This window comes from Nymphaea colorata, unplaced genomic scaffold (genome assembly GCF_008831285.2).
Source record: "Nymphaea colorata isolate Beijing-Zhang1983 unplaced genomic scaffold, ASM883128v2 scaffold0001, whole genome shotgun sequence".
Taxonomy (NCBI): domain Eukaryota; kingdom Viridiplantae; phylum Streptophyta; class Magnoliopsida; order Nymphaeales; family Nymphaeaceae; genus Nymphaea; species Nymphaea colorata.
The window spans coordinates 2,611,594-2,632,870 of NW_022204507.1; the positions used below are offsets into that span (position 1 = coordinate 2,611,594).

Genomic DNA, 21,277 nt, shown 5'->3' on the forward strand with positions numbered 1-21,277 from the left:
GCCATGGAGGATCCCAAATGGCTACAGGCCATGACAGAGGAGATGGACGCCCTGGCAAAGAACAATACGTGGGAGGTTGTTGATATTCCTAATGGAACTCACTTAGTTGGTTCCAAGTGGGTGTTTACTGTGAAGTACAAACCTGATGGCACTGTAGAACGCTATAAAGCTCGTCTTGTTGCAAAGGGGTTTAGCCAGAAATAGAAATATGGGATTGACTATCTTTAGACGTTCGCTCCCGTTGCTAAACTGAAGACAGTAAGGGTCATCTTAGCTCTGGCAGTACAAAAGAAGTGGAGCATGGACCAACTTGATGTCAAGAACGCCTTCTTGAATGGTCACCTTGAGGAAGAAGTCTATATGAGCATGCCGCCTGGATATGCGCAGAAAGGAAAGTGTTGTTATCTCAAGAAAGCATTGTATGGCCTCAAGCAGTCCCCTAAAGCGTGGTTTGAAAGACTAAAGGTTGTGATGAAGACTAATGGATATAAACAGGGAAATGGTGATCACACCCTCTTCATCAAGCAGAGAAATGGTCTGGTGAGCCTCCTACTAGTATATGTTGATGATATGATTGTCACAGGTGATGACGAAGAAGAAAAAAGGAAGATGAAAGAAACGTTAGCTGCTGAATTTGATCTCAAAGATTTGGGTAAACTGAGGTATTTTTTGGGAATTGAGATTGCTAGATCTGAGACTGGTCTTGTTATGAGCCAAAGGAAATACACTTTGGACCTTCTAAAAGAGACAGATAAACTGTGATGCAGGCCCTTTCTTACTCCAATGGAGTCTGGCAGAAGGATAAGTATCAAAACTGGGACGATCTTGGATGAGGAAGGAAAAGGGAGGTATCAGTGGCTGGTTGGTAAACTCATTTATCTCACCCTTACTCGCCCGGATATTACGTATGCTGTGGGTGTGTTAAGTCAGTTTATGCATGCCCCTACTGATTGTCATTGGAAAAGTGCTGAAAGAGTATTGGGATACTTAAAGAATGACCCAGGGAAAGGACTGCTCTATACTCGACAAAGTCAACTCAGTATTGAAGGATACTCTGACGCCGACTGGGCAGGTTGCACAGATACTAGAAGGTCTACCACATGATACTGCTTCTTTCTTGGAGGTAACCTGGTGGTATGGAGAAGTAAAAGACAAGAAGTTTGTTCCAGGTCTAGTGCTGAGGTTGAATACAGGGCGGTTGCCATGGGGGTTACAGAAATGTTATGGCTCAAAATTTTGTTAGCAGATATTGGGGTGAAAATGGAAGAGAAGATGAGGATGTATTGTGACAACAAGTCGGCTATTAACTTGGCAAACAATTCAGTCTTGCACGACAGAACCAAACATGTGGAGATCGATCGCCATTTCATACGGGAACGCATAGATTCTAAGGAGTTGATCCTGCTCTACATGAAGTCTGAAGATCAAGTTGCTGATGTTTTAACTAAGTCTTTATGTACATCTCAATTTGAGAAAAATGTTAGCAAGCTTGGCATGTTTGACATGTATGCCAAGCTTGAGGGGGAGTGTTAAAATAGATGTAATGGGGAACCGGGTCCATTTCTGGACTCGGTCCCATGGGGCACGGGTACCGAGGTCGGCTCGGTACCCTAGGCGGCATTCTTCTCTCCCTCCTATATAATCTTCACTTAAGTGTAATTGTGTGATTAAGTGAATATAATTTTCTCTCTCCTAGGGTTGCGGTGTGCACCTAGGTCAGAGCTTCCCGTGGTTTTTTCCTCTTTCTGAGGTTTTTCCACGTATATCTTGTGTTCCTCTCTTCTTCTTTCGTGTGTTGCATGTTTCTACAAATATCATATACCAATGGCTACGCTGAACAACATTGCTCATAGTTTAGAGCATCTTAATCATGGGCTGCATTGGTTTCCTGCAAGAGTAATGAGAGCAACATCTCTCTCTCTCTCTCTCTCTCTCTCATATGTGTATATTCATAAGTAGTTCATGACATGCTGGGTGCTGTATTTATGGAGAAGATAATGGGTGCAGCCACGGGTGAAGCGCTTGTACCTACTAATGCGTGCCTCTAATGTCAAAATGTCAAATCTTCCAAACATCACTTCGGCACCCAGGTAAGTGCTTGGAATGTGAACGGGTTAGGTTAGATCCAAAGCAATTGGAATAGACCAAGACAAAACCTTTCCCTTTCTTTTATATATATATATATATATATATATATATATATATATATATATGGTTTGTTTGATAAAGGGAAAGGTTTTGTCTTGGTTGTTCTGGGTGAAATGGGAATCATTAGTGATAGTGTTGCCTCCAATTTTTTTTTTTCTCATTTTTTGTAATTAAAACATGGAATGTGATATAGTGATTGCAAATGTTACAAATTGTATATGTGATTGTTGTATTGTCCTACAAAGAGACTTGATGGATTGGTGCCCTGGTTTTGGCATGTTAGAAGTTAAAACTTATTTGCGGTACTCCTGATGTAGAAGATTGGCATATGGAGTGTATTCCTTTGGGAACAGATGGGCAATCAGGGAAAGTGAACCTTATTGAACTTGGTCCTGAACGTGGAACTCTCATTGTTAGCGTATGGGGATCGGGTCTGTTCAGACCCGATCCATTCTCCTTATATCCACATGCCTAAAGTTACTAGGCGGTGGCTCTCTTGTAATATTTTATAATTTTATGTACAAATCTGTTGTAACCTATTAGGGTTATTCTTTTAATTAAAGATTAAGGAACGCAGGGCTGTGTTAAGCCGGCTGCTCCCTTTCCTCCATCATCTTCTTTCATCCTCTCCTCTCAATATATCTGTTTTGCATACGGAGAGACGAGTACTTTGTGAAGATTCTTACATGATATCAGAGCTAGGTTGCATCGTCCTCCGGTGAGTGATTTCAGTTTGATGTGATTAGCCCTAATCTGCCCTAAATTCTTTCTTTTCTGGCGTGGTCATCCCTCTTTTCAGTTTCTGCCCTAAATCTTGCGTGATTTGCCCTAATCGTTTTGCCCTAATTTTCTCATCGTTTTGCCCTAATTTCTGTCGTTGCCCTAAATCAATTATGGATCAGCCGACTTCCTCTCTTCTATCTTCTAGCTTTCTCTCCCAACTTATTTCTCAAAAGCTGAATCATAGTAACTATTTGACTTGGAAACGTCAAATAGTCCCTTTTATTAAAAGTCATAGACTCTACGGGCATATCGATGGGACCACTCCAGCACCTCCTATGTATATTGACCGTGAAGTGAAGAAGACCGTAGTGGGAGATCAAGCTGCTGGGGCTGCGGCTATGAGTGAAATCAGATTTGAATATGAAACCATTACTGAAAATAATCCTGAGTATGAAGCTTGGCTGGCTCACGACCAGTAGGAGGTATTGATGATGATTTAACAGCCCTAGAGTTGTGGTCTACCCTTGCCACCACGTATTCTCAAGTATCCGAAGCACGTTTTCTGCAGTTAAGAAGGCAATTTCAGGACATCAAGCGTGGAACGCGTACTGTTTTGGAATATTTGAATGAAATTAAAAGTGTAAGTGATCAACTTGCTGCCATTGGACATCCCGTCAGCGACAAGGACAAAGTGCAACAAGCCTTGAGTGGACTGGGAACAGATTTTGATATTTTTTGCACAGCCTTGGAAGTCCTACCTATTCTTCCATCTTTCGAATATCTCAAGGCTAAGTTATTCCAACACGAAGCTAGTCGTGTTCAGCGACAGAATTTGATTCCTTCCAACAGTCACAATGTACTGATCACAGGGACACTTGCATTGCAAGGGAATCGCACTCGTACTTGGATTCCTCAAGCAGGAATGGGAAGAGGGATTCTCCCAACACCACAGGGCATGAACACTACTTCTGTCACATCTAGAAGGGTTCCGACTTGTTTCTATTGCAACAAGAGGGGGCATGTAAAGTCAGAATGTTGGCACAACCCGCAGAACAAAAATAATCAGATTAGACGTGAGAACAAGGCAGCAGCAGGGTCAGCTTCATCATCATCTGGATCTAATGTTTCAGCAGACGTACAGCAACTCCTCATGACAGCCCTGTCTAAGCTTCATTTGAAACAAAACGAACAAGGAGAATGGTATGTGGACTCTGGAGCAGCAGCTCATGTTACTGATGATGCAGGTAATCTCTCTAGTGCTCTCCCTTATTTAGATAAAGGCTCAGTTGTCACGGGAGATGGTTCCCATCACACAATATCACACATTGGAAATGTACAAATTTCTATGGGCTCTTCTTCGATTCCATTAAAGAATGTTCTTGTTGTTCCAAGTGTCAAGAAAAATATTATTTCAGTGTCCAAGCTTATTGATGATACTCAATCCTCTGTTGAATTCACACCCTCTTCTGTTTATGTCAAGGATGCTCGAACCAAGAAGACATTCGCTGAGGGCACTCGCAAAGGAGATATGTATGTCCTTGAAGGAGCTCCACATATGTCAAAATCTCACCTTTCCGATTCATGTTTTCCAAGTCATAGTGAAGTCAATGTCACAGAGTATAATAAACCATCCATTTGGCATGGTCGGTTAGCTCATTGTAGTCAATCTTTTGTTCGAAATCTTGTTGCAGACGGGCTCTAAGATAAGTCCAGTCTGAGTTCTGTCAGTGAGTCTAGCATGTGCTCGAGTTGTCATATCTATAAGAGCCATTCCCTTCCTTTTCAATTAATAAATAAAAGAGCTCCAAAGGTTTTTGACACCATATATTCTGATGTTTGGGGGCCTGCTCTAGTTCCTTCTTCTTTTGGGAGTAGATACTATGTCATTTTTGTTTATTCATATTCCCGATATACTTGGATCCATTTCATGAAACACAAATCAGAAGTTTTTCGCTTATTCACTCAATTTCATGCCTTGGTTCAAAATAAATACTCCAGTAATATTGTGCATTTTCAATGTGATGGTGGTGGCGAATTTATTTCTAATGAATTTACTGAGTACTTACTAGATAATGGGATCACTAGACAAATTTCATGTCCGCATACACCTCAGCAAAACGGAATTGCTGAAAGGAAACATAGGCATATTGTTGAAAGTGCACTTAGCATGATGCATGAAACGGACTTACCTATGACATTGTATACGGCTGTACATGTTATAAATCGATTGCCATTGGCTTTGCTTGATGGAAAATCACCATTTTTTCTTTTACACCAAGAGCAGCCACGTTATGAGGAGTTGCGTGTTTTTGGATGTGTGTGCTATGTGCATGTTGATGTTTCCTTGCGAAACAAATTTCAAGATCGTGCTATTTTATGTAGATTTATAGGGTATGCAGAAAATTACAAGGGTTATAGGTGTTACAACCCTAAAACTGGGCGTGTACATATTTCACGGCATGTTGTCTTTGATGAGAACAGGTTACAGGATCCCAAGGCTACTTCTGTGACACTCAAGGACAAAAATGAAGTTTATGATACTTGGCTTCATGCTGAAATCTTAAGACAAGGGGCAGCAATGTTGACTGAGCACAATGAGCAAGTTGTTAATGAGCCCGAGACATCTGTAAGTAGTTCCTTGAGCAGCACTACTTCATTGGACAGCATGTCTTCATCTTCTCAGCCCAGTGAGCCACTTATGCATAATCGGTTCTCAGGCCTGGTGTATTCTAGGCGATCAGTTCCTACTGCAGTTCCACGCCAATCACAACGCGTGCGACATCCTATTGATAGATGGGTGAGCTATAACAGTTTTTCTTTGGATTTTCAGCTGTTTATGACAGAAGTCAGCAAAAAGGTAGAACCAACATCTTATCACAATGCGAGTAAGGAAAAATGTTGGGTTGAAGCTATGAATGAGGAAATGGCAGCCTTGCATGAATGTCAGACTTGGCATATTGTCCCTCGTCCAGCTGATAAGAATGTTGTGGGATCCAAATGGGTTTATAAACTGAAATATAACCCAGATGGTAGCATTGATCGGTATAAAGCACGACTTGTGGCATGCGGTTTCACTCAGCAATATGGGGAAGATTATGATGAAACATTCAGTCCAGTCATCAAGATGGGAACAATCCGTGTGATTATTTCTCTTGCAGTCTCGTATGGATGGCCTCTCTATCAGTTAGATGTCAAAAATGCTTTTCTTCATGGAATTCTTAAGGAAGAGGTATACATGGAGCAATCTCCCGGCTACACTACTCATGATTCTCAAAAATGGGTTTGCAAATTACACAAGTCTCTATATGGGTTGAAGCAAGCTTCTAGGTCATGGTTTGATCGTTTTTCTCATCACAAACAACAAGTTGGTTTTCTCCGAAGCTCTCTCGATCACTCTTTGTTTATCTATCGCACTGGAGAAGCTACTACCTGGTTACTTATCTATGTTGATGATATTGTTATAACTGGGAATTCTTCTTCACATATATCTTATGTTAAAGGTATGTTGAAGCAAGAATTCAAGATGAAGGATCTGGGAGAATTACGATATTTTTTGGGTGTTGAACTTGATAGGACAAATGATAGTTTGACTCTTACACAGCACCCCAAATGTTCCAATGTTTCTCTTGGACATAGCATATATACATATACTGATGCCGACTGGGCAGGCGATCCCGATGACCGACGATCAGTTTCAGGTTTCTGTCTCTTTCTTGATTCTAATCTCATTTGTTGGAGCAGTAAAAAGCAGCGTGCTGTTGCACGATCTAGCACTGAGGCAGAGTATAGAGCAATGGCTGCAGGGACGGATGAAGCGTCATGGTTACGTCATTTACTTGGGGAGCTCAATCTTCCTATTGTTCGGTCATCATTACTATGTGACAATCAAAGTGCGATAAAAATTGCTTTCAATCCCATTTTGCATAATCGCACCAAACATATAGAGATTGATCAACATTTCATTCGTCAGAAGGTTGAAGAAGCCGAGATCTTGCCTACTTATATATCCACCAATGAACAAATAGCTGATCTTTTTACCAAAGGTCTCACAGGGCAGCATTTTTGGGATTTGAAGAACAAGTTGTGCATGATCAAATCTCATGCACAACTTGAGGGGAGCTGTTAGCGTATGGGGATCGGGTCTGTTCAGACCCGATCCATTCTCCTTATATCCACATGCCTAAAGTTACTAGGCGGTGACTCTCTTGTAATATTTTATAATTTTATGTACAAATCTGTTGTAACCTATTAGGGTTATTCTTTTAATTAAAGATTACGGAACGCAGGGCTGTGTTAAGCCGGCTGCTCCCTTTCCTCCATCGTCTTCTTTCATCCTCTCCTCTCAATATATCTGTTTTGCATACGGAGAGACGAGTACTTTGTGAAGATTCTTACACTCATGACTGAGTGTACCATATCATGCCGTAATTTTCTTCTATTTGGTTTAGATTTCAAGTACACTTCAATCAATGATTATTTTGTAGTTGTGGTTGTCATTGGTATTTCAAATTTGCAGGCTTAAAGCATGTGGTTTTACTGCAAGGCACATCAAAATTTGATAAATTCAAAAAGACCATTACATAGACACATGGTTGAATGCAGCTTTGCACTTCAAAAAGTTCAGCATAGTGTGCACTAAAGTGTGTGGATGAGGAGGTTCCTGAAACTCGAAAGTGGTAGCAAGAGGATCGTAAGCATCTTGTCTGGAGCTATTGTATCCTCACATGCTGCTTTGGAGCAGGTCCACCCTGAATGTATTGGCATTACTCCGTAAGAAGCACTTTCAGCATAGAATGACGTCTCAGTTTGTTTTAATAGCATGCATCATTAGCTGTTTACTTTCTTCGAACTTGTTTGTTTTGAAGAAGGCCTAAGACAACAAAAGCTTGATTGGTATGTTTTGTGATGTCAAACTTTTGTGCTTGCCATGCCACATCCCTTGTAACAAGGCCTACGTGCCTTTTTTTGTGCTTTTGATATGCTTCTTTGTGGGCTTCATTTTTTATAATCATTTGATTGTTTATCTCAAAGTGAAAAGTTGCATGATTAAAAAATTTTGAAAAATTACCTATTAATGTTTGCAAAGTATGGCTGGTCCTCTTACAATCTACATATATTTCATGGTTTCACCTGTTTGTTTGTCATGCTCTTTGTGGACATATTTGTGTAGTTTATGATGAAGATTGACATTGTTCCTTTTATAGATTTCCAGTTGTGAAATGGAGGAGCCGAGATTTGAATGGTGAATGGAGAGAGAGTGCCAGACCTTTGTGGAAAATAATTTGGAATATATCACAATGTTTGTGGAATGGGATTTGTTGGGAAAAGGAACATTTTCTTGGGTGATTCCTCCATTTTTTGTTTGTGAAGGGTCTACTTGGTATAATTAGAAGGTTAACAGCCAAAACACTCCTCAATTTTGGGTTTCTCTCTCTCTTTCTCCGTCGTATTGGTTCCCTGCTCTGGTGAGTTATCTTGTCTTTTTTTTCCATGCTCTTTTCTGTATTGTTTTTGTGCTATTAGAGTATCTTGCTCCTCTGCTAGGGATGTTGGCAGGCAGTTGATGGTGAAGAGTTTTCTTTGATATTTCTCATTTATGCCAGCTTTTGTACTAGTCTCCAATGTGCCTTTTCTTTTGTTTGTTGTTTGCTTTTTTCTTGCTTTATGTTTTTTTTCCTGGTATATAGACACACAGGGGTTAGGTACATATAGACTGAGGTTTTGTTTGCTGAGGTCTTGCACTCTTGACTGCCTTCTACATGAACGTCTCATGTCCAACATCTGAATTGGTTGTCAAAAGCTAAATGCCGTTTTCCTCTGTTGAAATGACACCCACATATTTCCCTAGGTCAGTTGTCTTTTGTTGTGATCACCTTAAGACTTTTGTCTAGTAAGATTTGTTTTGAGCTTGATGAAGGTGGACCATAAACTACAGAGATACTAAAGAGATGTTTGCTGGTGCACACATTTGCTTAATGAGCTTGGTGTTGCCCTTTTTCTGTCAAACCTAAAGAGGCCCAACACCAAGCTTAAGCATGTGCAAGCTCATTAAGAAGGTAAATGCTCCAGCTCCAACATGGTGGTACCATGTGCAATGGTGCTATATTGGCCATGCAATGTGCACTTGAGCAGGTGTTTAATGGTGCTCTACAAAAATGGTCTTCTGTACATTTTAGGTGTGACGCAACAATTTGTGGACATATTTGTGTTTTCTAGCCAGGGGTGTAGTCTATGGTTTATCATACCTTTTGATTAATTTTTAGATAGTAAAACTATAATTTGAGTCATAGGCAGAGAAATCTTGGGGAGCCATTTCTTTCATTTGATCTTGCACATGAGCTTTGATTAAAAGCATTTCAAACCATTCAATCCAATCCAACTCAGTCTTAAAAGTGGCATTTTAGTTGGCTAGAAGAGTGAGTTGTTGGTGTAGACATCTGCAAGGAAACCTTACAACATGAGAATTTGGGGAATTTTGTCCACCACAAGGCTCTGTTTTTTATGAAGAGAATTTGGGGAATTTTGTCCACCACAAGGCTCTATTTTTATGAAGAGACTTTGAGGAGAACTTGTCCCTTGTGTTGTTATCCTTTTGCAAAATCTCATTGTGTAACCAGAACACAACACCAGTCAAAACAATTTTTGTTCATATGCAGAGAATACCAAGAAGAAAGGCAGGATCATAAATTGGCTATATATATAGAGTGAAGCACTGGGCTAGGGCTGTCCAGCCCGTTAGCCAATCTTGAAGACATGCTCATAAGCGCTGCAACAACAAAACCACACGCCCTGCCTAAGATTACACAGGGCATGGGCTAGACAATTTGTGTGTGCATATATATATATATATGCACACACAGATTGTTTAGCCCATGCCCTATATATATACACACACAGATTGTTTACCCCATGCGCTGTATATATATACACACACCAGACCACAAACATATGAGCATTGTAGTATGTTTATAAATGGTAATTTGACATAAAACTTGTCTTAATTCGTGTCATTTTTAAGAAAAATATTGATTTTTCTACAATTAAATTTTGTATTATAAAAGCCACTCACTTTTTTATTACTGCAAGAACATTATATTAACCTCAAAAAAATGATTGACTTAGCATTTGTTTCTCGTAGAAACGTCCTTAAGGTCATAGGTATACGGTTGGATTGTATAAAACATCAGTTTACCAAACAATGTTGATTGGGCTGATTCTTATCCCTGACGTGGAAGTCCGGATATATATATATATCTATATATATATATATATATATATATATATGATAATCCCTAGTAGGGATTCCATCCACTGAAAAAGCCGCCCGATCAGTGCATGCCATGATAATCAATTTAGTTTGTACTGATGTCAATAGTTTATATATATATTTCCATGAAAAACTTTTTTTGGTTTCTTATGACGAATAAATTAGCTACCGAAAAGGCCAAGTAGGATTTGTCGAGATGCAGTTCGTACCTTACCCCCAATAATAGTTGATTGGGAGGAGCTTGGTTCAAGATTAAATTAGTAAGGTGGACAATCTCTCAAAACTGGCTGATTAACCGGGTGAGTGAGAGGTTCATCCCACTGTTTGAAGCGAGGCTCGAAGGCCCTCTCATTCTCCTTGCTTTGGTGGTTATGGGTTATGTTGGCAACAATGTACCCTTCAACTTGGATGTAACGTCCTACCACTTTAAGACATTTGAAGATGGTGCCCACCGGAATTGAACTAAACCATAGGAGACCTTCTTCAATATTACAAAAGAAGGGGCCTCCATCTCCCATCATGATTAGACCATTAACCTCTATCCTCCTGTTCTATTACAGTGAATTCTCCCTCTTCTAGTCACCCATATATCTCAATGACATGCGAAAACAAGAGAAAGTCGGGAACGTCGGTGACCTTTTGAATTTAAGTAGCGACGAGTTGACCTGCCTTTATACACACCCCTATCTTGACTAGCTACGCTATGCTTCAATGCTATGCCCCTTGAGACAGCTGATTAACTGGGCTTCGAAGCCATTGGCCCATGCCTAGAATTATACATTTAGCAGGCTGGACAATCTCTCTGGTACCTGCTCTGGGGCCAACCTTTCTTTTCTTTTTGTCTTAAAAGAGTGCTTGTAAGTTTTTTCCGAGTCCTCTTCTTTCCACTGGATGAAGGCTTTGAAGCTCTCTTTTATAAGCCTTTGATCTTGAGAGAAATATGCTGTATCTTAATCGGTCTCGTCAGTTCATACAAAAGGACGGGGCATCCAGACACAGCCCCACGTCCTCCGCCATTGAGACCACAATTTCTTAATTTGTGGAAAAAAAGTATTGCATAAGTAAGGTTGGCCATGGGCGGAGCCCGTCCTATTCAACGTTGGCTGAGGACCAGCCTGACCGGGTGCAATTGTAGGTCCAACACGACTCTGGCCCACCCTAAATTTAGAATCTGATAGCCCAGATTTGATGTTCGATGGATGGTTAAGAAAATTGAATGGTGTATATATATATATATATATAAAAGAAAATTGAATAATCAATTCACCTAAAAGGATCATCGAATCACGATCATGATGGATCGGATGACGCTCATGAATAAGTTGGATGACTCTAGATAGCTAGGGTTATATATATATATATATATATATATATATATATATATATATAATGGATTGGTTTTTCATTTTGTTTTGCTAAAAACCGTGAAGGAAGTGCGTTATTGACTACCAGTTATTTAGGTACAGTATCTAGCCATGGTATACATTTTTTGCGATGGTTTTTAGTGATACAAAATTTAAAAAAACCATCTGATCTCATAGATAACTGGATATGCGTATGTATATATGTAATTTGTCAGATACACTCTATATACTTATATACAGGGATATGACTAACAAGCAAAAACTTGTCACTGAATACTTTATAAGCAATTGTTGAAAGTATCATAAACCATTAATGCATTATAAATCATTGCCAATACTCCTAAGGCATTTTTTTTTACAATAAATTTTTTAAGTTTAAACATCTGACATTTGACAACATCTAGAATTGATAGATTTATGGTGTAGCGATAGCTTATAGTGTTTTTAGTGGTTTACCAGCATGTATATATATATATAAGCATGTGAAACATAGTTTATTTTGCTCTCGAATTTCACATATTTCTTCCAAGCAACAAATGGGAATTCGAAGGATTTTAATCTACAATCTGAAAAAGGAATAACAGCTTTTCAGAATATTTAGTGGGCAGAGCGCAGCTCTATTAAATCTGTTCCTTTGAAATTCAGGAAGTGCAAATCGGATCAATTCTTTCAAATTCAGCTTAACTACATCCTCCTAGTCCTAGATGCAACCTAAATAACGATTAAAGGCTAACATTTGTTTTAATAACGAGAAATGAGCTGGTGGTCCGCGACTCCGCATAAGAAGGGAACGTACGGGCGTGAGGTTTCAGTTACCATACAATTGTGAATTCTTTCAAACGTCATTTTAGTGGTTTTCAAGGCAGGGAGGCTAACGGGCGTGGGTTACCCAAACGAAGAGATTGGTTCACGGATCGAGAGTGAGGAGTTAAGGCAAGTGGATATGGTGGCTGGGAAGGACTCGAGACACTCTAGCCGGCTCGGCCCAACTGGATAACAAGTCGGGCCCGGGTTGGCCCGACATCCAAAAACAGGGCTTGGGTCGACCTGACTCGAAAAACCCAAGCTCGAGTCCGAGCCTGGCCTCAACTCGATTAAATTAAAAAATATATATTTTTAATATAAAATAATATATAAATATAATTAATTATAATAAAATATTATAATTATATATATATATATATATTAATAAAAAATTAAAAAATAAATTAGCGGACTCAAATCAAACTTATTAGGCCGACTCAAATTGAAACAGGATCGGATACCCGGCGGTGGCCCAGCTCTATGCCGGGCCTTAAGTCGTGGTCATCCCACATGATCAAATTAGCGGCGGTAGAGGCGTTATCGAATTTGATATTTGATTTGACTTATCCTTCCTTGGTTGGCTTTGTGCGGACATAAAATTTTCAACTTTAAAATATTGAGCAATCAGCATTCAACTGCATCACGAGTCAGCGGCATAACATAATTGGTCAAACATGTGGGCTTATAGAAATGTGGACTTATGGAAGCATGTCGAATGCTTGATTTTTGTATATGCTGTCTTTTTTATTGTAAAAAGTAGGAATGCAACACACAAAATTACTAGAAATTAAAGGATATATAGTACGCCATCCAGGTTTTAATGCAACTCTTAATTTTGAAAATACAAGAAATAAAGGTTTTTCATATCTTATTTGAATGGTAGGTTGTTAAGTGATAAGCATCCAAGTAGAGGGAATGAGAACATGTAATCAGGCCCTTAAATCTTTTGGACTGATGCCTTATCAAAAAATTGTTTTCAAACAAAAAAAAACAGTTAATGTTTGAATATTTTATTTCAGTCCTTTTAATTGAAGTTCTAAAATGTTTTTTGGCCAAGTAACAAAAATCAAAATCAATCACTTGCCAAATGTTGCTCGATGATTAAAAAAACTAGTTTTTAAAAGCACCATAAACCATCACCTAGATTATAAATTACTGTTAACGTTTTTTTTATAGCTAAAGAGTTTTGACGGCATGTTAAAAATATTTAGCCAACATCCGGCAGCGTCCCGCGGCTGGCTGATCTCATTTTTCCGGTTTAAGAGCACGTTACCTTCATTCATTTGAAAACTTTTGAGAGAACAATTAAACGTAAAATCAAAATGAGGCGCCCTTTGTTTACGCAACCACACGACCGAACGACTTTTCCAAGCAACCGGGGGCCCATTCGTTTGGTTTTGGTGGGATCGTTGAAGGCGAGAATGGGAACGAGAGACTAATAACTCCGCCACGACTGCCTCCCGCTTGATTCCTCGTCCCGATCGCGGGCAACTCTCCCCCTCAAAAACAACCTCCATTTTCCCTTGCAATGAAGAAAATGAAAAAAGGGACAAGAGGGAAGATCAGACGACGCCATTGACTGCAACTAAATTCTTCTCCACCTCTCCTGTCTAAAACTTTCCGCCTTCTCTGAATCCGACGGTCAGCATTCCTCTCGCGAGTCTCTCCTTGCCCGATTGGACGGTCTCCCTTCGAACAGTAGGCCGTATGTGTTACGCTTTCCCCGGGATTTGGTGGAGGCAGGAAGCTTCCAGGGAATTATTCGGGTTTAGGAACTTCTAGTGACATTTGGGGCGTTCTTTCGGCCTTCTACGTTTCTTTTTAGGGCTTTCAGGGAGAATTCCGTTTGCTGGTACTGATTTTTCGGGTTTTATTACGTGCGGAAGAAGACTTTTGGTTTCTAACACGGGTTGGTGAAGATCGGGTGGAAATTCGGTTTTGAACATTGAATTTCGCGCAGAGTTGTGAGGTTGAAACGTAATTGAGGGTCGACTGCTAATCGGGGAACATTTTCGATTGCTTGGAGGATTACGAAGCTAATTACGTCTCGAAGCATATTTTTACATTACTGCGGGTAGAAGTCTGGGCATTTAATAGAATTTAGCTTTAGGTTGCTGAATTTTGAGGCATTTGAGATTCTGTTTACATTTTGAACCAAAATCAGGACAACTTCGCTGAGTTGCTCAGCAACTGGACGAGAATATCACGGCCTGAGAGAGGTTTTTGAAGTTTCGCCGTCTGATTATCTCCTTCAAGTGTTTTTGCAGATCGGTAAGTTTGCTGCCTCTGTTGTACATGAAGACTGTATTTTATTTCAGCCTTTTAGTGCTTGATCTTTTAAAACTGGTCCTTCTCACAAGTGAATTGATTATCTTCGATTTTAATATGACATCTCAACCCACTCTCTTGCTCAATTCTTTCAGTTGATTCGGATAAATATTTTAATCATATTTTAACTTGAAAAATTAAGAAATCAAGCTTTACTGATAATATTTGTTTTTCGCTTTGACGGAAGCGACCCAGCGAAAACAAAAAGATTCTTTGCCTTATTGATGCTTAGATTGATGGAATAAATGAGACGTTAATATCATGCAATTCTGATTAAAGAAAATGAATTGCATTTACCTCACTGGCTTTACTTGAATTGCTTCATGTTACATGCAAGATTTTAATATGGTAGCCCACTCTCTTGCTTAATTCTCTGAGTTGATTTGGATGAATACTTTGACCACATTTCAACCTGAAAATTTTAAGAAATCAAGCGTTATTGATCACGTTTCTAAATTTGATGTTCAGAGTGATGGAACGGATAAGACATTAACGTTATGTTTTTCTAATTTTTTTTTTTTAAAAGAATTGATGTGGTGGAGTGGCTTCAACTTGTCTCATCCCTTTGTTGGCATTGATCTGACTTTGAATTGCCTCATGCCGCCTGCGAGATATTTATTACTATGTTTTTCTATGATAGCATGCACCTATCGTCACAATTGCGTTTCTCTTTTGACTAACAAAAAAATGAGGGGCTTAGAGTCTAATTCATCTAGCATATTAGCGAGAATGGGTGTGTGTGCTGTGTGAAATCATGTGATGCACACGTAATTTTGTCTAAACATGTCAGTTTGTCAAAAGGATATTGGAACATGAGTATCCAAGACTATTCATTCCGCAATGAACTTTAGAACTAAATTCAGAAATTCTGAAGAAGAGAAGAAAGAGCAAACTGTATAAAGTAGAGAAGGAAAAATACTGAAACTTTCTTTGTCAGATTATCTTTATGAAAAATGAAGACTTGTCTTTATGCCTTTTCCTGCCTAGTTTAACTTTCCAAAGAAAAAACAACAAAATAGATCTGCAAATTTTCCACTTTTTTTGGGTAACTGTAGAATCTGTTCTAATAGCATAAAGTGAAACATGCTTGAGTTCAACTACATTTCTTGGTTCCTTCTAAAGCAATTTTTATTCCCCTTCCCACCCAATGTAATTGATCAATTTTCTTTCCAGCTGGATCAGACTCGATTGAAATAAATAACAGAAGCTAAGGTACTTCCTGCACCTTTACTAAACCATATTTTAAGTATATGTCTTTTTTTGTTAGATATTTATGAGATACTATATGAATGTTGAGATGCTGCATTGAAAACAGGGAGCGCTAGTGAAAGGAACATGGGATGGGGAAACATCTACAAGAGACGCATGAAAGTCTTTACTGTTGCATTGATTATCTACCTAGACTACAAGGTTTTTTTTTTCCCCTTCAGTAAAGCTTGAAAAAAATTCTCTCTTCAATTAGATTATGTTAGGAGACTGGATTTTGTGAACTGTATATTGGGACATCGATATAATTTTTACCTCAATGATTTGTAGGCTCTGCAGAAAAGGGAAAGATGGATTAAAAAAGCCAAACGAGCTGCTCTTTGGGAGATTGTTCATGAACGGAATGCCAGACGTCTTCTGAATTTGATAATTGAGTTGGAAGGTTTATGGGTAAAACTTGGTCAGTATTTATCTACACGAGCAGATGTGCTTCCCCAGGCCTATATATGTCTGCTAAAACAGTTACAGGATTCAATGCCATCTCGTCCTTTGGAAGAGGTAATCTTAAGCAATTGTGTTCAAATCCAAATTTTCTTGGTTTCTTGCAAGATGCATTATAAAGAATTCAAGAATGGAAACAAGCCGACCTATCTTTTGTATCTGCAGGTTCGCCACACCATAGAGGAAGAGTTGGGACAATCAATGGATGATCTTTTCTCTGATTTTGACGAGACGCCACTTGCTACAGCATCAGTAAGTTGCTGGGATGAACATTTTTAGCTTGAAATTTTCATCATTAATGTTTTACCTCTAACGAACAGTTGCAACTCTTTCGTCAGATTGTTTGGTCTGTGTTATATGTTTGACTATTTGTTACTGAATTTTTTAGATAGCACAAGTTCATCGTGCAATTTTAAGAGATGGGCAAGAAGTAGTTGTAAAGGTTCAACATGAGGGCATCAAGGCAGTCATACTAGAGGTTCTGATGTTCTCAAATTATCAACCTAACTAAGTTTGATACAGAAGCACTGTATAATTGGAAATTCATTTATTTGTAGGATTTGAAAAATGCTAAAGCAATAGTTGACTGGATTGCATGGGCAGAGCCACAATATGATTTTAGTCCATTGATAGATGAGTGGTGCAAGGAGGCACCAAAAGAGCTCGACTTCAATCGTGAAGCTGGTGAATATCGTTTACTTTCCTCTTTATTACAAAGTACAACCATAACTTTTGACCACATAAATGTTAGACAAAAATTTTCATTTCACATAACTGTTGAATGCTTGAGCGTCACTCAAGTTGTTTTATGTTCATGCTGACTGGTTTTACTTGTGAAATGATAGACAACACAAAAACAGTATCTAAAAATCTTGGTTGCAAGAGCCCGTCTTCTGGTTCTGTTCACCGTATCAATGTATTAATTCCAGAAGTTATACGGGTAATATATTGGTTCCTTCATTTACTGCTTTATACCTCCTTATATATGGGACATGCATGCTTGTGGTTCTGAACTCATGTCCTATTCTTCTGTTGCAGTCAACTGAAAAGTTACTTATCCTAGAGTTTATGGATGGTGTTCGTTTAAACGACAATGAATCCTTGGAAAAGTTAGGAATTGATAAACAAAGAATTGTTGAAGAAATCACCCGTGCTTATGCACACCAAATATATGTTGATGGATTTTTCAATGGTGATCCTCATCCTGGTATGTTTTTAGGCTTGCCTTTTGGGTCTGCTGATACTTGTTCTTTCTTTTCATTTCCAACACTTACACTGTGGATTTGTTATGATGCAGTTTCCTATATATCGTCTCATAATTGCCATCTACTGAGCTGTATGTGCTTTTCTATGTAGGAAACTTTCTTGTTAGCAGAGAACCCCCACACCATCCCGTCTTGCTCGATTTTGGTCTCACTAAATCAATATCAAGCTCCACAAAACAAGCATTAGCAAAAATGTTTCTTGCATGCGCCGAGGTGAGTACTGTTATTTGATTCCATGAAAGGTGTATGTTTTAAATGGAATGTCCGAGTAGTTTTATCATTAATCAAAATTCTTTCTGCAATAAATTGCTACATTTAGAACTTAATGCTTTGTACATTTATGGAAGCGATGGATTCATATACCATTCAGGAATCAAAACCTAGTTGGCGCTCACTGACCTAGTGAATGGCATGAAGAGGCAGGACCACTAAATGATGAATGAAAATGCAGCAAAAGTTCACAAAGCTCTAGTTTGAAAAGGCTGATGTTATGTGGGAATGAGCATATTCTTACATAATTTTCTAACTGTTTAACAGGGTGATCACGTGGCACTGCTTTCAGCATTTGCAGAAATCGGTCTTCGGTTGCGTGTAGACATGCCAGACCAAGCTATGGAAATAACAAATATATTTTTCCGCAATTCAACACCAGCAGATGAATATCTTGTGAGCACTTCATATTTTTCCACTTTTTTTTTTTATGTGTTTGTAGATAACCAGCCGATTCCTCACTTTTGTTGCCTTGTTAAGGAAAACTTGAAAGCCTTAGCGAAGGACAGAAATGAGAGAATGAAAGCCATCCAAGAGAAGATGAAACTGGGGAAGAAGAAGAGCACTTTTGTAAACCCTGTAAGTATAGTTATCTGCCCTTTATGTGAACAGCAATTTAGTTGTACTTAATCTAATAGGCAAACATGTGCATGGATCTATATTGAGAAGCACTGTTTCTGATATTGCAGGTTGATGCCTTTCCAGGTGATGCTGTAATTTTTGTCAGGGTTCTAAATCTTCTTAGAGGTTAGGATTTACCAGATGTGTTCCTTTACATCTTTATAATGTATCTTTTTTGTAAGATCTATATACTGCATTTCAGGTCTTTCAGCCATTCTGAATGTCAGGATAGTGTACTTAGATATCTTGAGGCCTTTTGCTGAGGCTGCTTTATTAGGGTGAGTAGTATTTGTTTCATACTATTTCCGTTATTCTGATTCTGCAGTTTTTCTTTGGCAACCTAGCAAATGTTTCTGTGCTAGTTTCAACCACCTCCTATTCAAAATTTTGTATCTCACAGAAATCAAATGTTAAATGTGACTCCTGAAAAGTGGGTCTATGAGAAGCCTGTTCTTTCCAGAGTGGAGGCAAAACTGAGGCAGTTACTGCTCGAAATTGGACAGAACAAAATATTAGGCATTCAGGTTAGTAAGTTCTGTTTACATGTCAGTAGTGGTTTTCAATTATATTCTTTGTGATGCTCCAATCTTAGATTAGTACTCTGTCCTGTTGCAAGGATTTCAGACAGAGTCAATGGGGATTACTGTGATTTACTACGTTGGTAATTTCATTTCTTTAATATGCAATTCTTGATAGACTTCTGCAGTTGTGTGTATCTGGTTAAGTTACAAGTTGTAGGCTATCAGCCATAGACATTGTTTCTCTTGATGTGGAGAAGCTAAGTAAACCAGTATTTAATAAAGTTTTTCTTTTTTACCTAAGTGCCACAAATGAAAGATATTACTTTTTAAGATTTTAATCCTGAAAGTCTAGTTCTTGTTGCTTGTTATTTTCTGTAGCATATGCTTTTTGATGGAGGAACTTCAGAACCCCCCAACTTTTCTCTTTTTCCTGTTTTCTTTTCTCCTTCTGTTTCTTTTTTCCATATTTCTATCATATAGGTCTATCTATGACCCGACTAGGCCTTATTCAGGGTTTGCTGTTTATTCCAGTCTAGCACAGCTATGTAGTTTCAAACACGATAATCCATCTTCAAGGGATCAATACTTGCAACATGCTTTCTTCCACTTCAATAGTTACCATGTAAGCATGAAACATTCCCATGGACTGGAATTTGTGAAGAATTCACTTGAATGGAATGGGTACTAGCTAAGTCACATGGTGCTGCCATGCCGGTGTGGGTTCAGGTACGGATACAGAATAGCATGGGTTGATACCATTGTTCCACTTCTAGCTTACAAATTGTTTAAAATCAGATTGATAACTTCATACCGAAAAGACAAAGTATGAAATATGCATTGATACCTGTAGAAATACGAACAAGGAAAGGAAGAGGAACAACGATCACGATGTAACGTGGAAAACCCTCAACACGAGGGAGAAAAAACCACGAATGAGGATGAGTCGGTGCCCACTAGCCGCCAGACTCTCTCTCTCCTTAGATTATCATTAACACATAAGGATTAGGGTTACATGACTTAAGTAGTGCCCAACACGGGCTACAAGATGGGTCGGGTATGGATCCGGACCCGAAACATACGATCTATCAACACTCCCCCTTAAGTTGGGCATACATATCAAACATGCCCAACTTGGATACATTCCTCTCAAATGAAGTTGAAGGAAGAGCTTTCGTCAGAACATCAACAATTTGGTCTTCAGACTTCATGTAAGGTAAGATCAACTCTTTCGCATCAATTCTTTCCTGAATGAAGTGACAATCAATTTCAACATGCTTTGTTCTGTCGTGAAGAACAGGATTGTTGGCTAAGTTGATTGCATACTTGTTATCACAATACATCTTCATAGGTCCTTCAATCTCTATTCCAATGTCAGTCAGGAATATCTTCAACCATAGTAATTCTGATACTCCCATAGCAACTGCCCTATATTCTGCCTCTGCACTAGATCTAGAGCAAACATCCTGTCTCTTGCTTCTCCATACAACAAGGTTTCCTCCGAAATAGACACAGTACCCTGTAGTAGATCGTCTGGTATCACCACAACCTACCCAATCTGCATCAGAATAGCCCTCGATTTCCACAGTCTCTTGTTTCACATACAGAAGTCCCTTGCCAGGATTTTTCTTCAAGTAGCATAGTACTCTGTCCACAGCCTTCAAATGTGCATCGGTTGGTGCATGCATGAATTGGCTCAAAACATTCACCGCAAAGGTGATATCAGGTCTCGTGAGGGTAAGATAAATCAACTTCTCAACCAGACGTTGATATCTTTCCTTGTCTTCTTCACAGAGAGGCTCTCCATCTCTAAGACTCAACTTGTGCCCAGTGTCAAATGGGGTAGGAGTAGGTCTACATCCCAATGTTTCTTCCAGCAGATCTAATGTGTATTTCCTTTGGTTTAGTACAAGACCAGTACTAGACCTAGCAACCTCCATACCAAGAAAATACCTTAGCTTGCCAAGATCTTTGAGATCGAATTTTGTAGCCAGTAACCCTTTTAGCTTGATAATCTCCTCCTCATCATCTCCTGTGACAATCATGTCATCTACGTAGACCAGCAAGAGAGTAACCCTGCTCTCCTTCTTCTTCACAAACAGAGTGTGATCTTCATTTCCTTGTTTGTATCCATGACGTATCATCACTCTTCTCAGTCGTTCGAACCACGCTCTGGGCGATTGCTTAAGGCCATATAAGGCCTTTTTCAGCTTACAACATTTTTCTGGTTCTTCATATCCTAGAGGCATATGCATATATACT

The 21,277-nt window shown here is 39.0% G+C and overlaps 1 protein-coding gene across 6 annotated transcripts in view; it reads left to right on the forward strand.

Annotated features, from left to right (window-relative positions):
* The window catches only part of LOC116267870 (protein ACTIVITY OF BC1 COMPLEX KINASE 8, chloroplastic-like), a 35,879-nt gene extending 16,789 nt beyond the window's left edge, over positions 1-19,090 (forward strand). The window contains exons 3-18 of one of the 6 annotated variants that reach the window (XM_050075332.1): positions 7,388-7,641; positions 8,076-8,336; positions 14,471-14,577; positions 15,808-15,846; positions 15,950-16,044; positions 16,171-16,593; positions 16,730-16,819; positions 16,899-17,025; positions 17,187-17,281; positions 17,380-17,548; positions 17,698-17,819; positions 18,144-18,272; positions 18,357-18,455; positions 18,566-18,623; positions 18,700-18,775; positions 18,898-19,090. In XM_050075332.1, the coding sequence (XP_049931289.1) occupies positions 15,970-16,044; positions 16,171-16,593; positions 16,730-16,819; positions 16,899-17,025; positions 17,187-17,281; positions 17,380-17,548; positions 17,698-17,819; positions 18,144-18,272; positions 18,357-18,455; positions 18,566-18,623; positions 18,700-18,775; positions 18,898-19,075 (1,641 nt within the window). In that variant the 5' untranslated portion in view covers positions 7,388-7,641; positions 8,076-8,336; positions 14,471-14,577; positions 15,808-15,846; positions 15,950-15,969 and the 3' untranslated portion in view covers positions 19,076-19,090. Of the gene's footprint in view, positions 1-7,387; positions 7,642-8,075; positions 8,337-13,681; positions 14,381-14,470; positions 14,578-15,807; positions 15,847-15,949; positions 16,045-16,170; positions 16,594-16,729; positions 16,820-16,898; positions 17,026-17,186; positions 17,282-17,379; positions 17,549-17,697; positions 17,820-18,143; positions 18,273-18,356; positions 18,456-18,565; positions 18,624-18,699; positions 18,776-18,897 lie in introns of those variants that run through there. The other 5 variants (XM_031649808.2, XM_050075331.1, XM_050075333.1 and 2 more) reach the window with 5 other exon arrangements.
* The last annotated feature ends 2,187 nt before the right edge of the window (positions 19,091-21,277 follow it).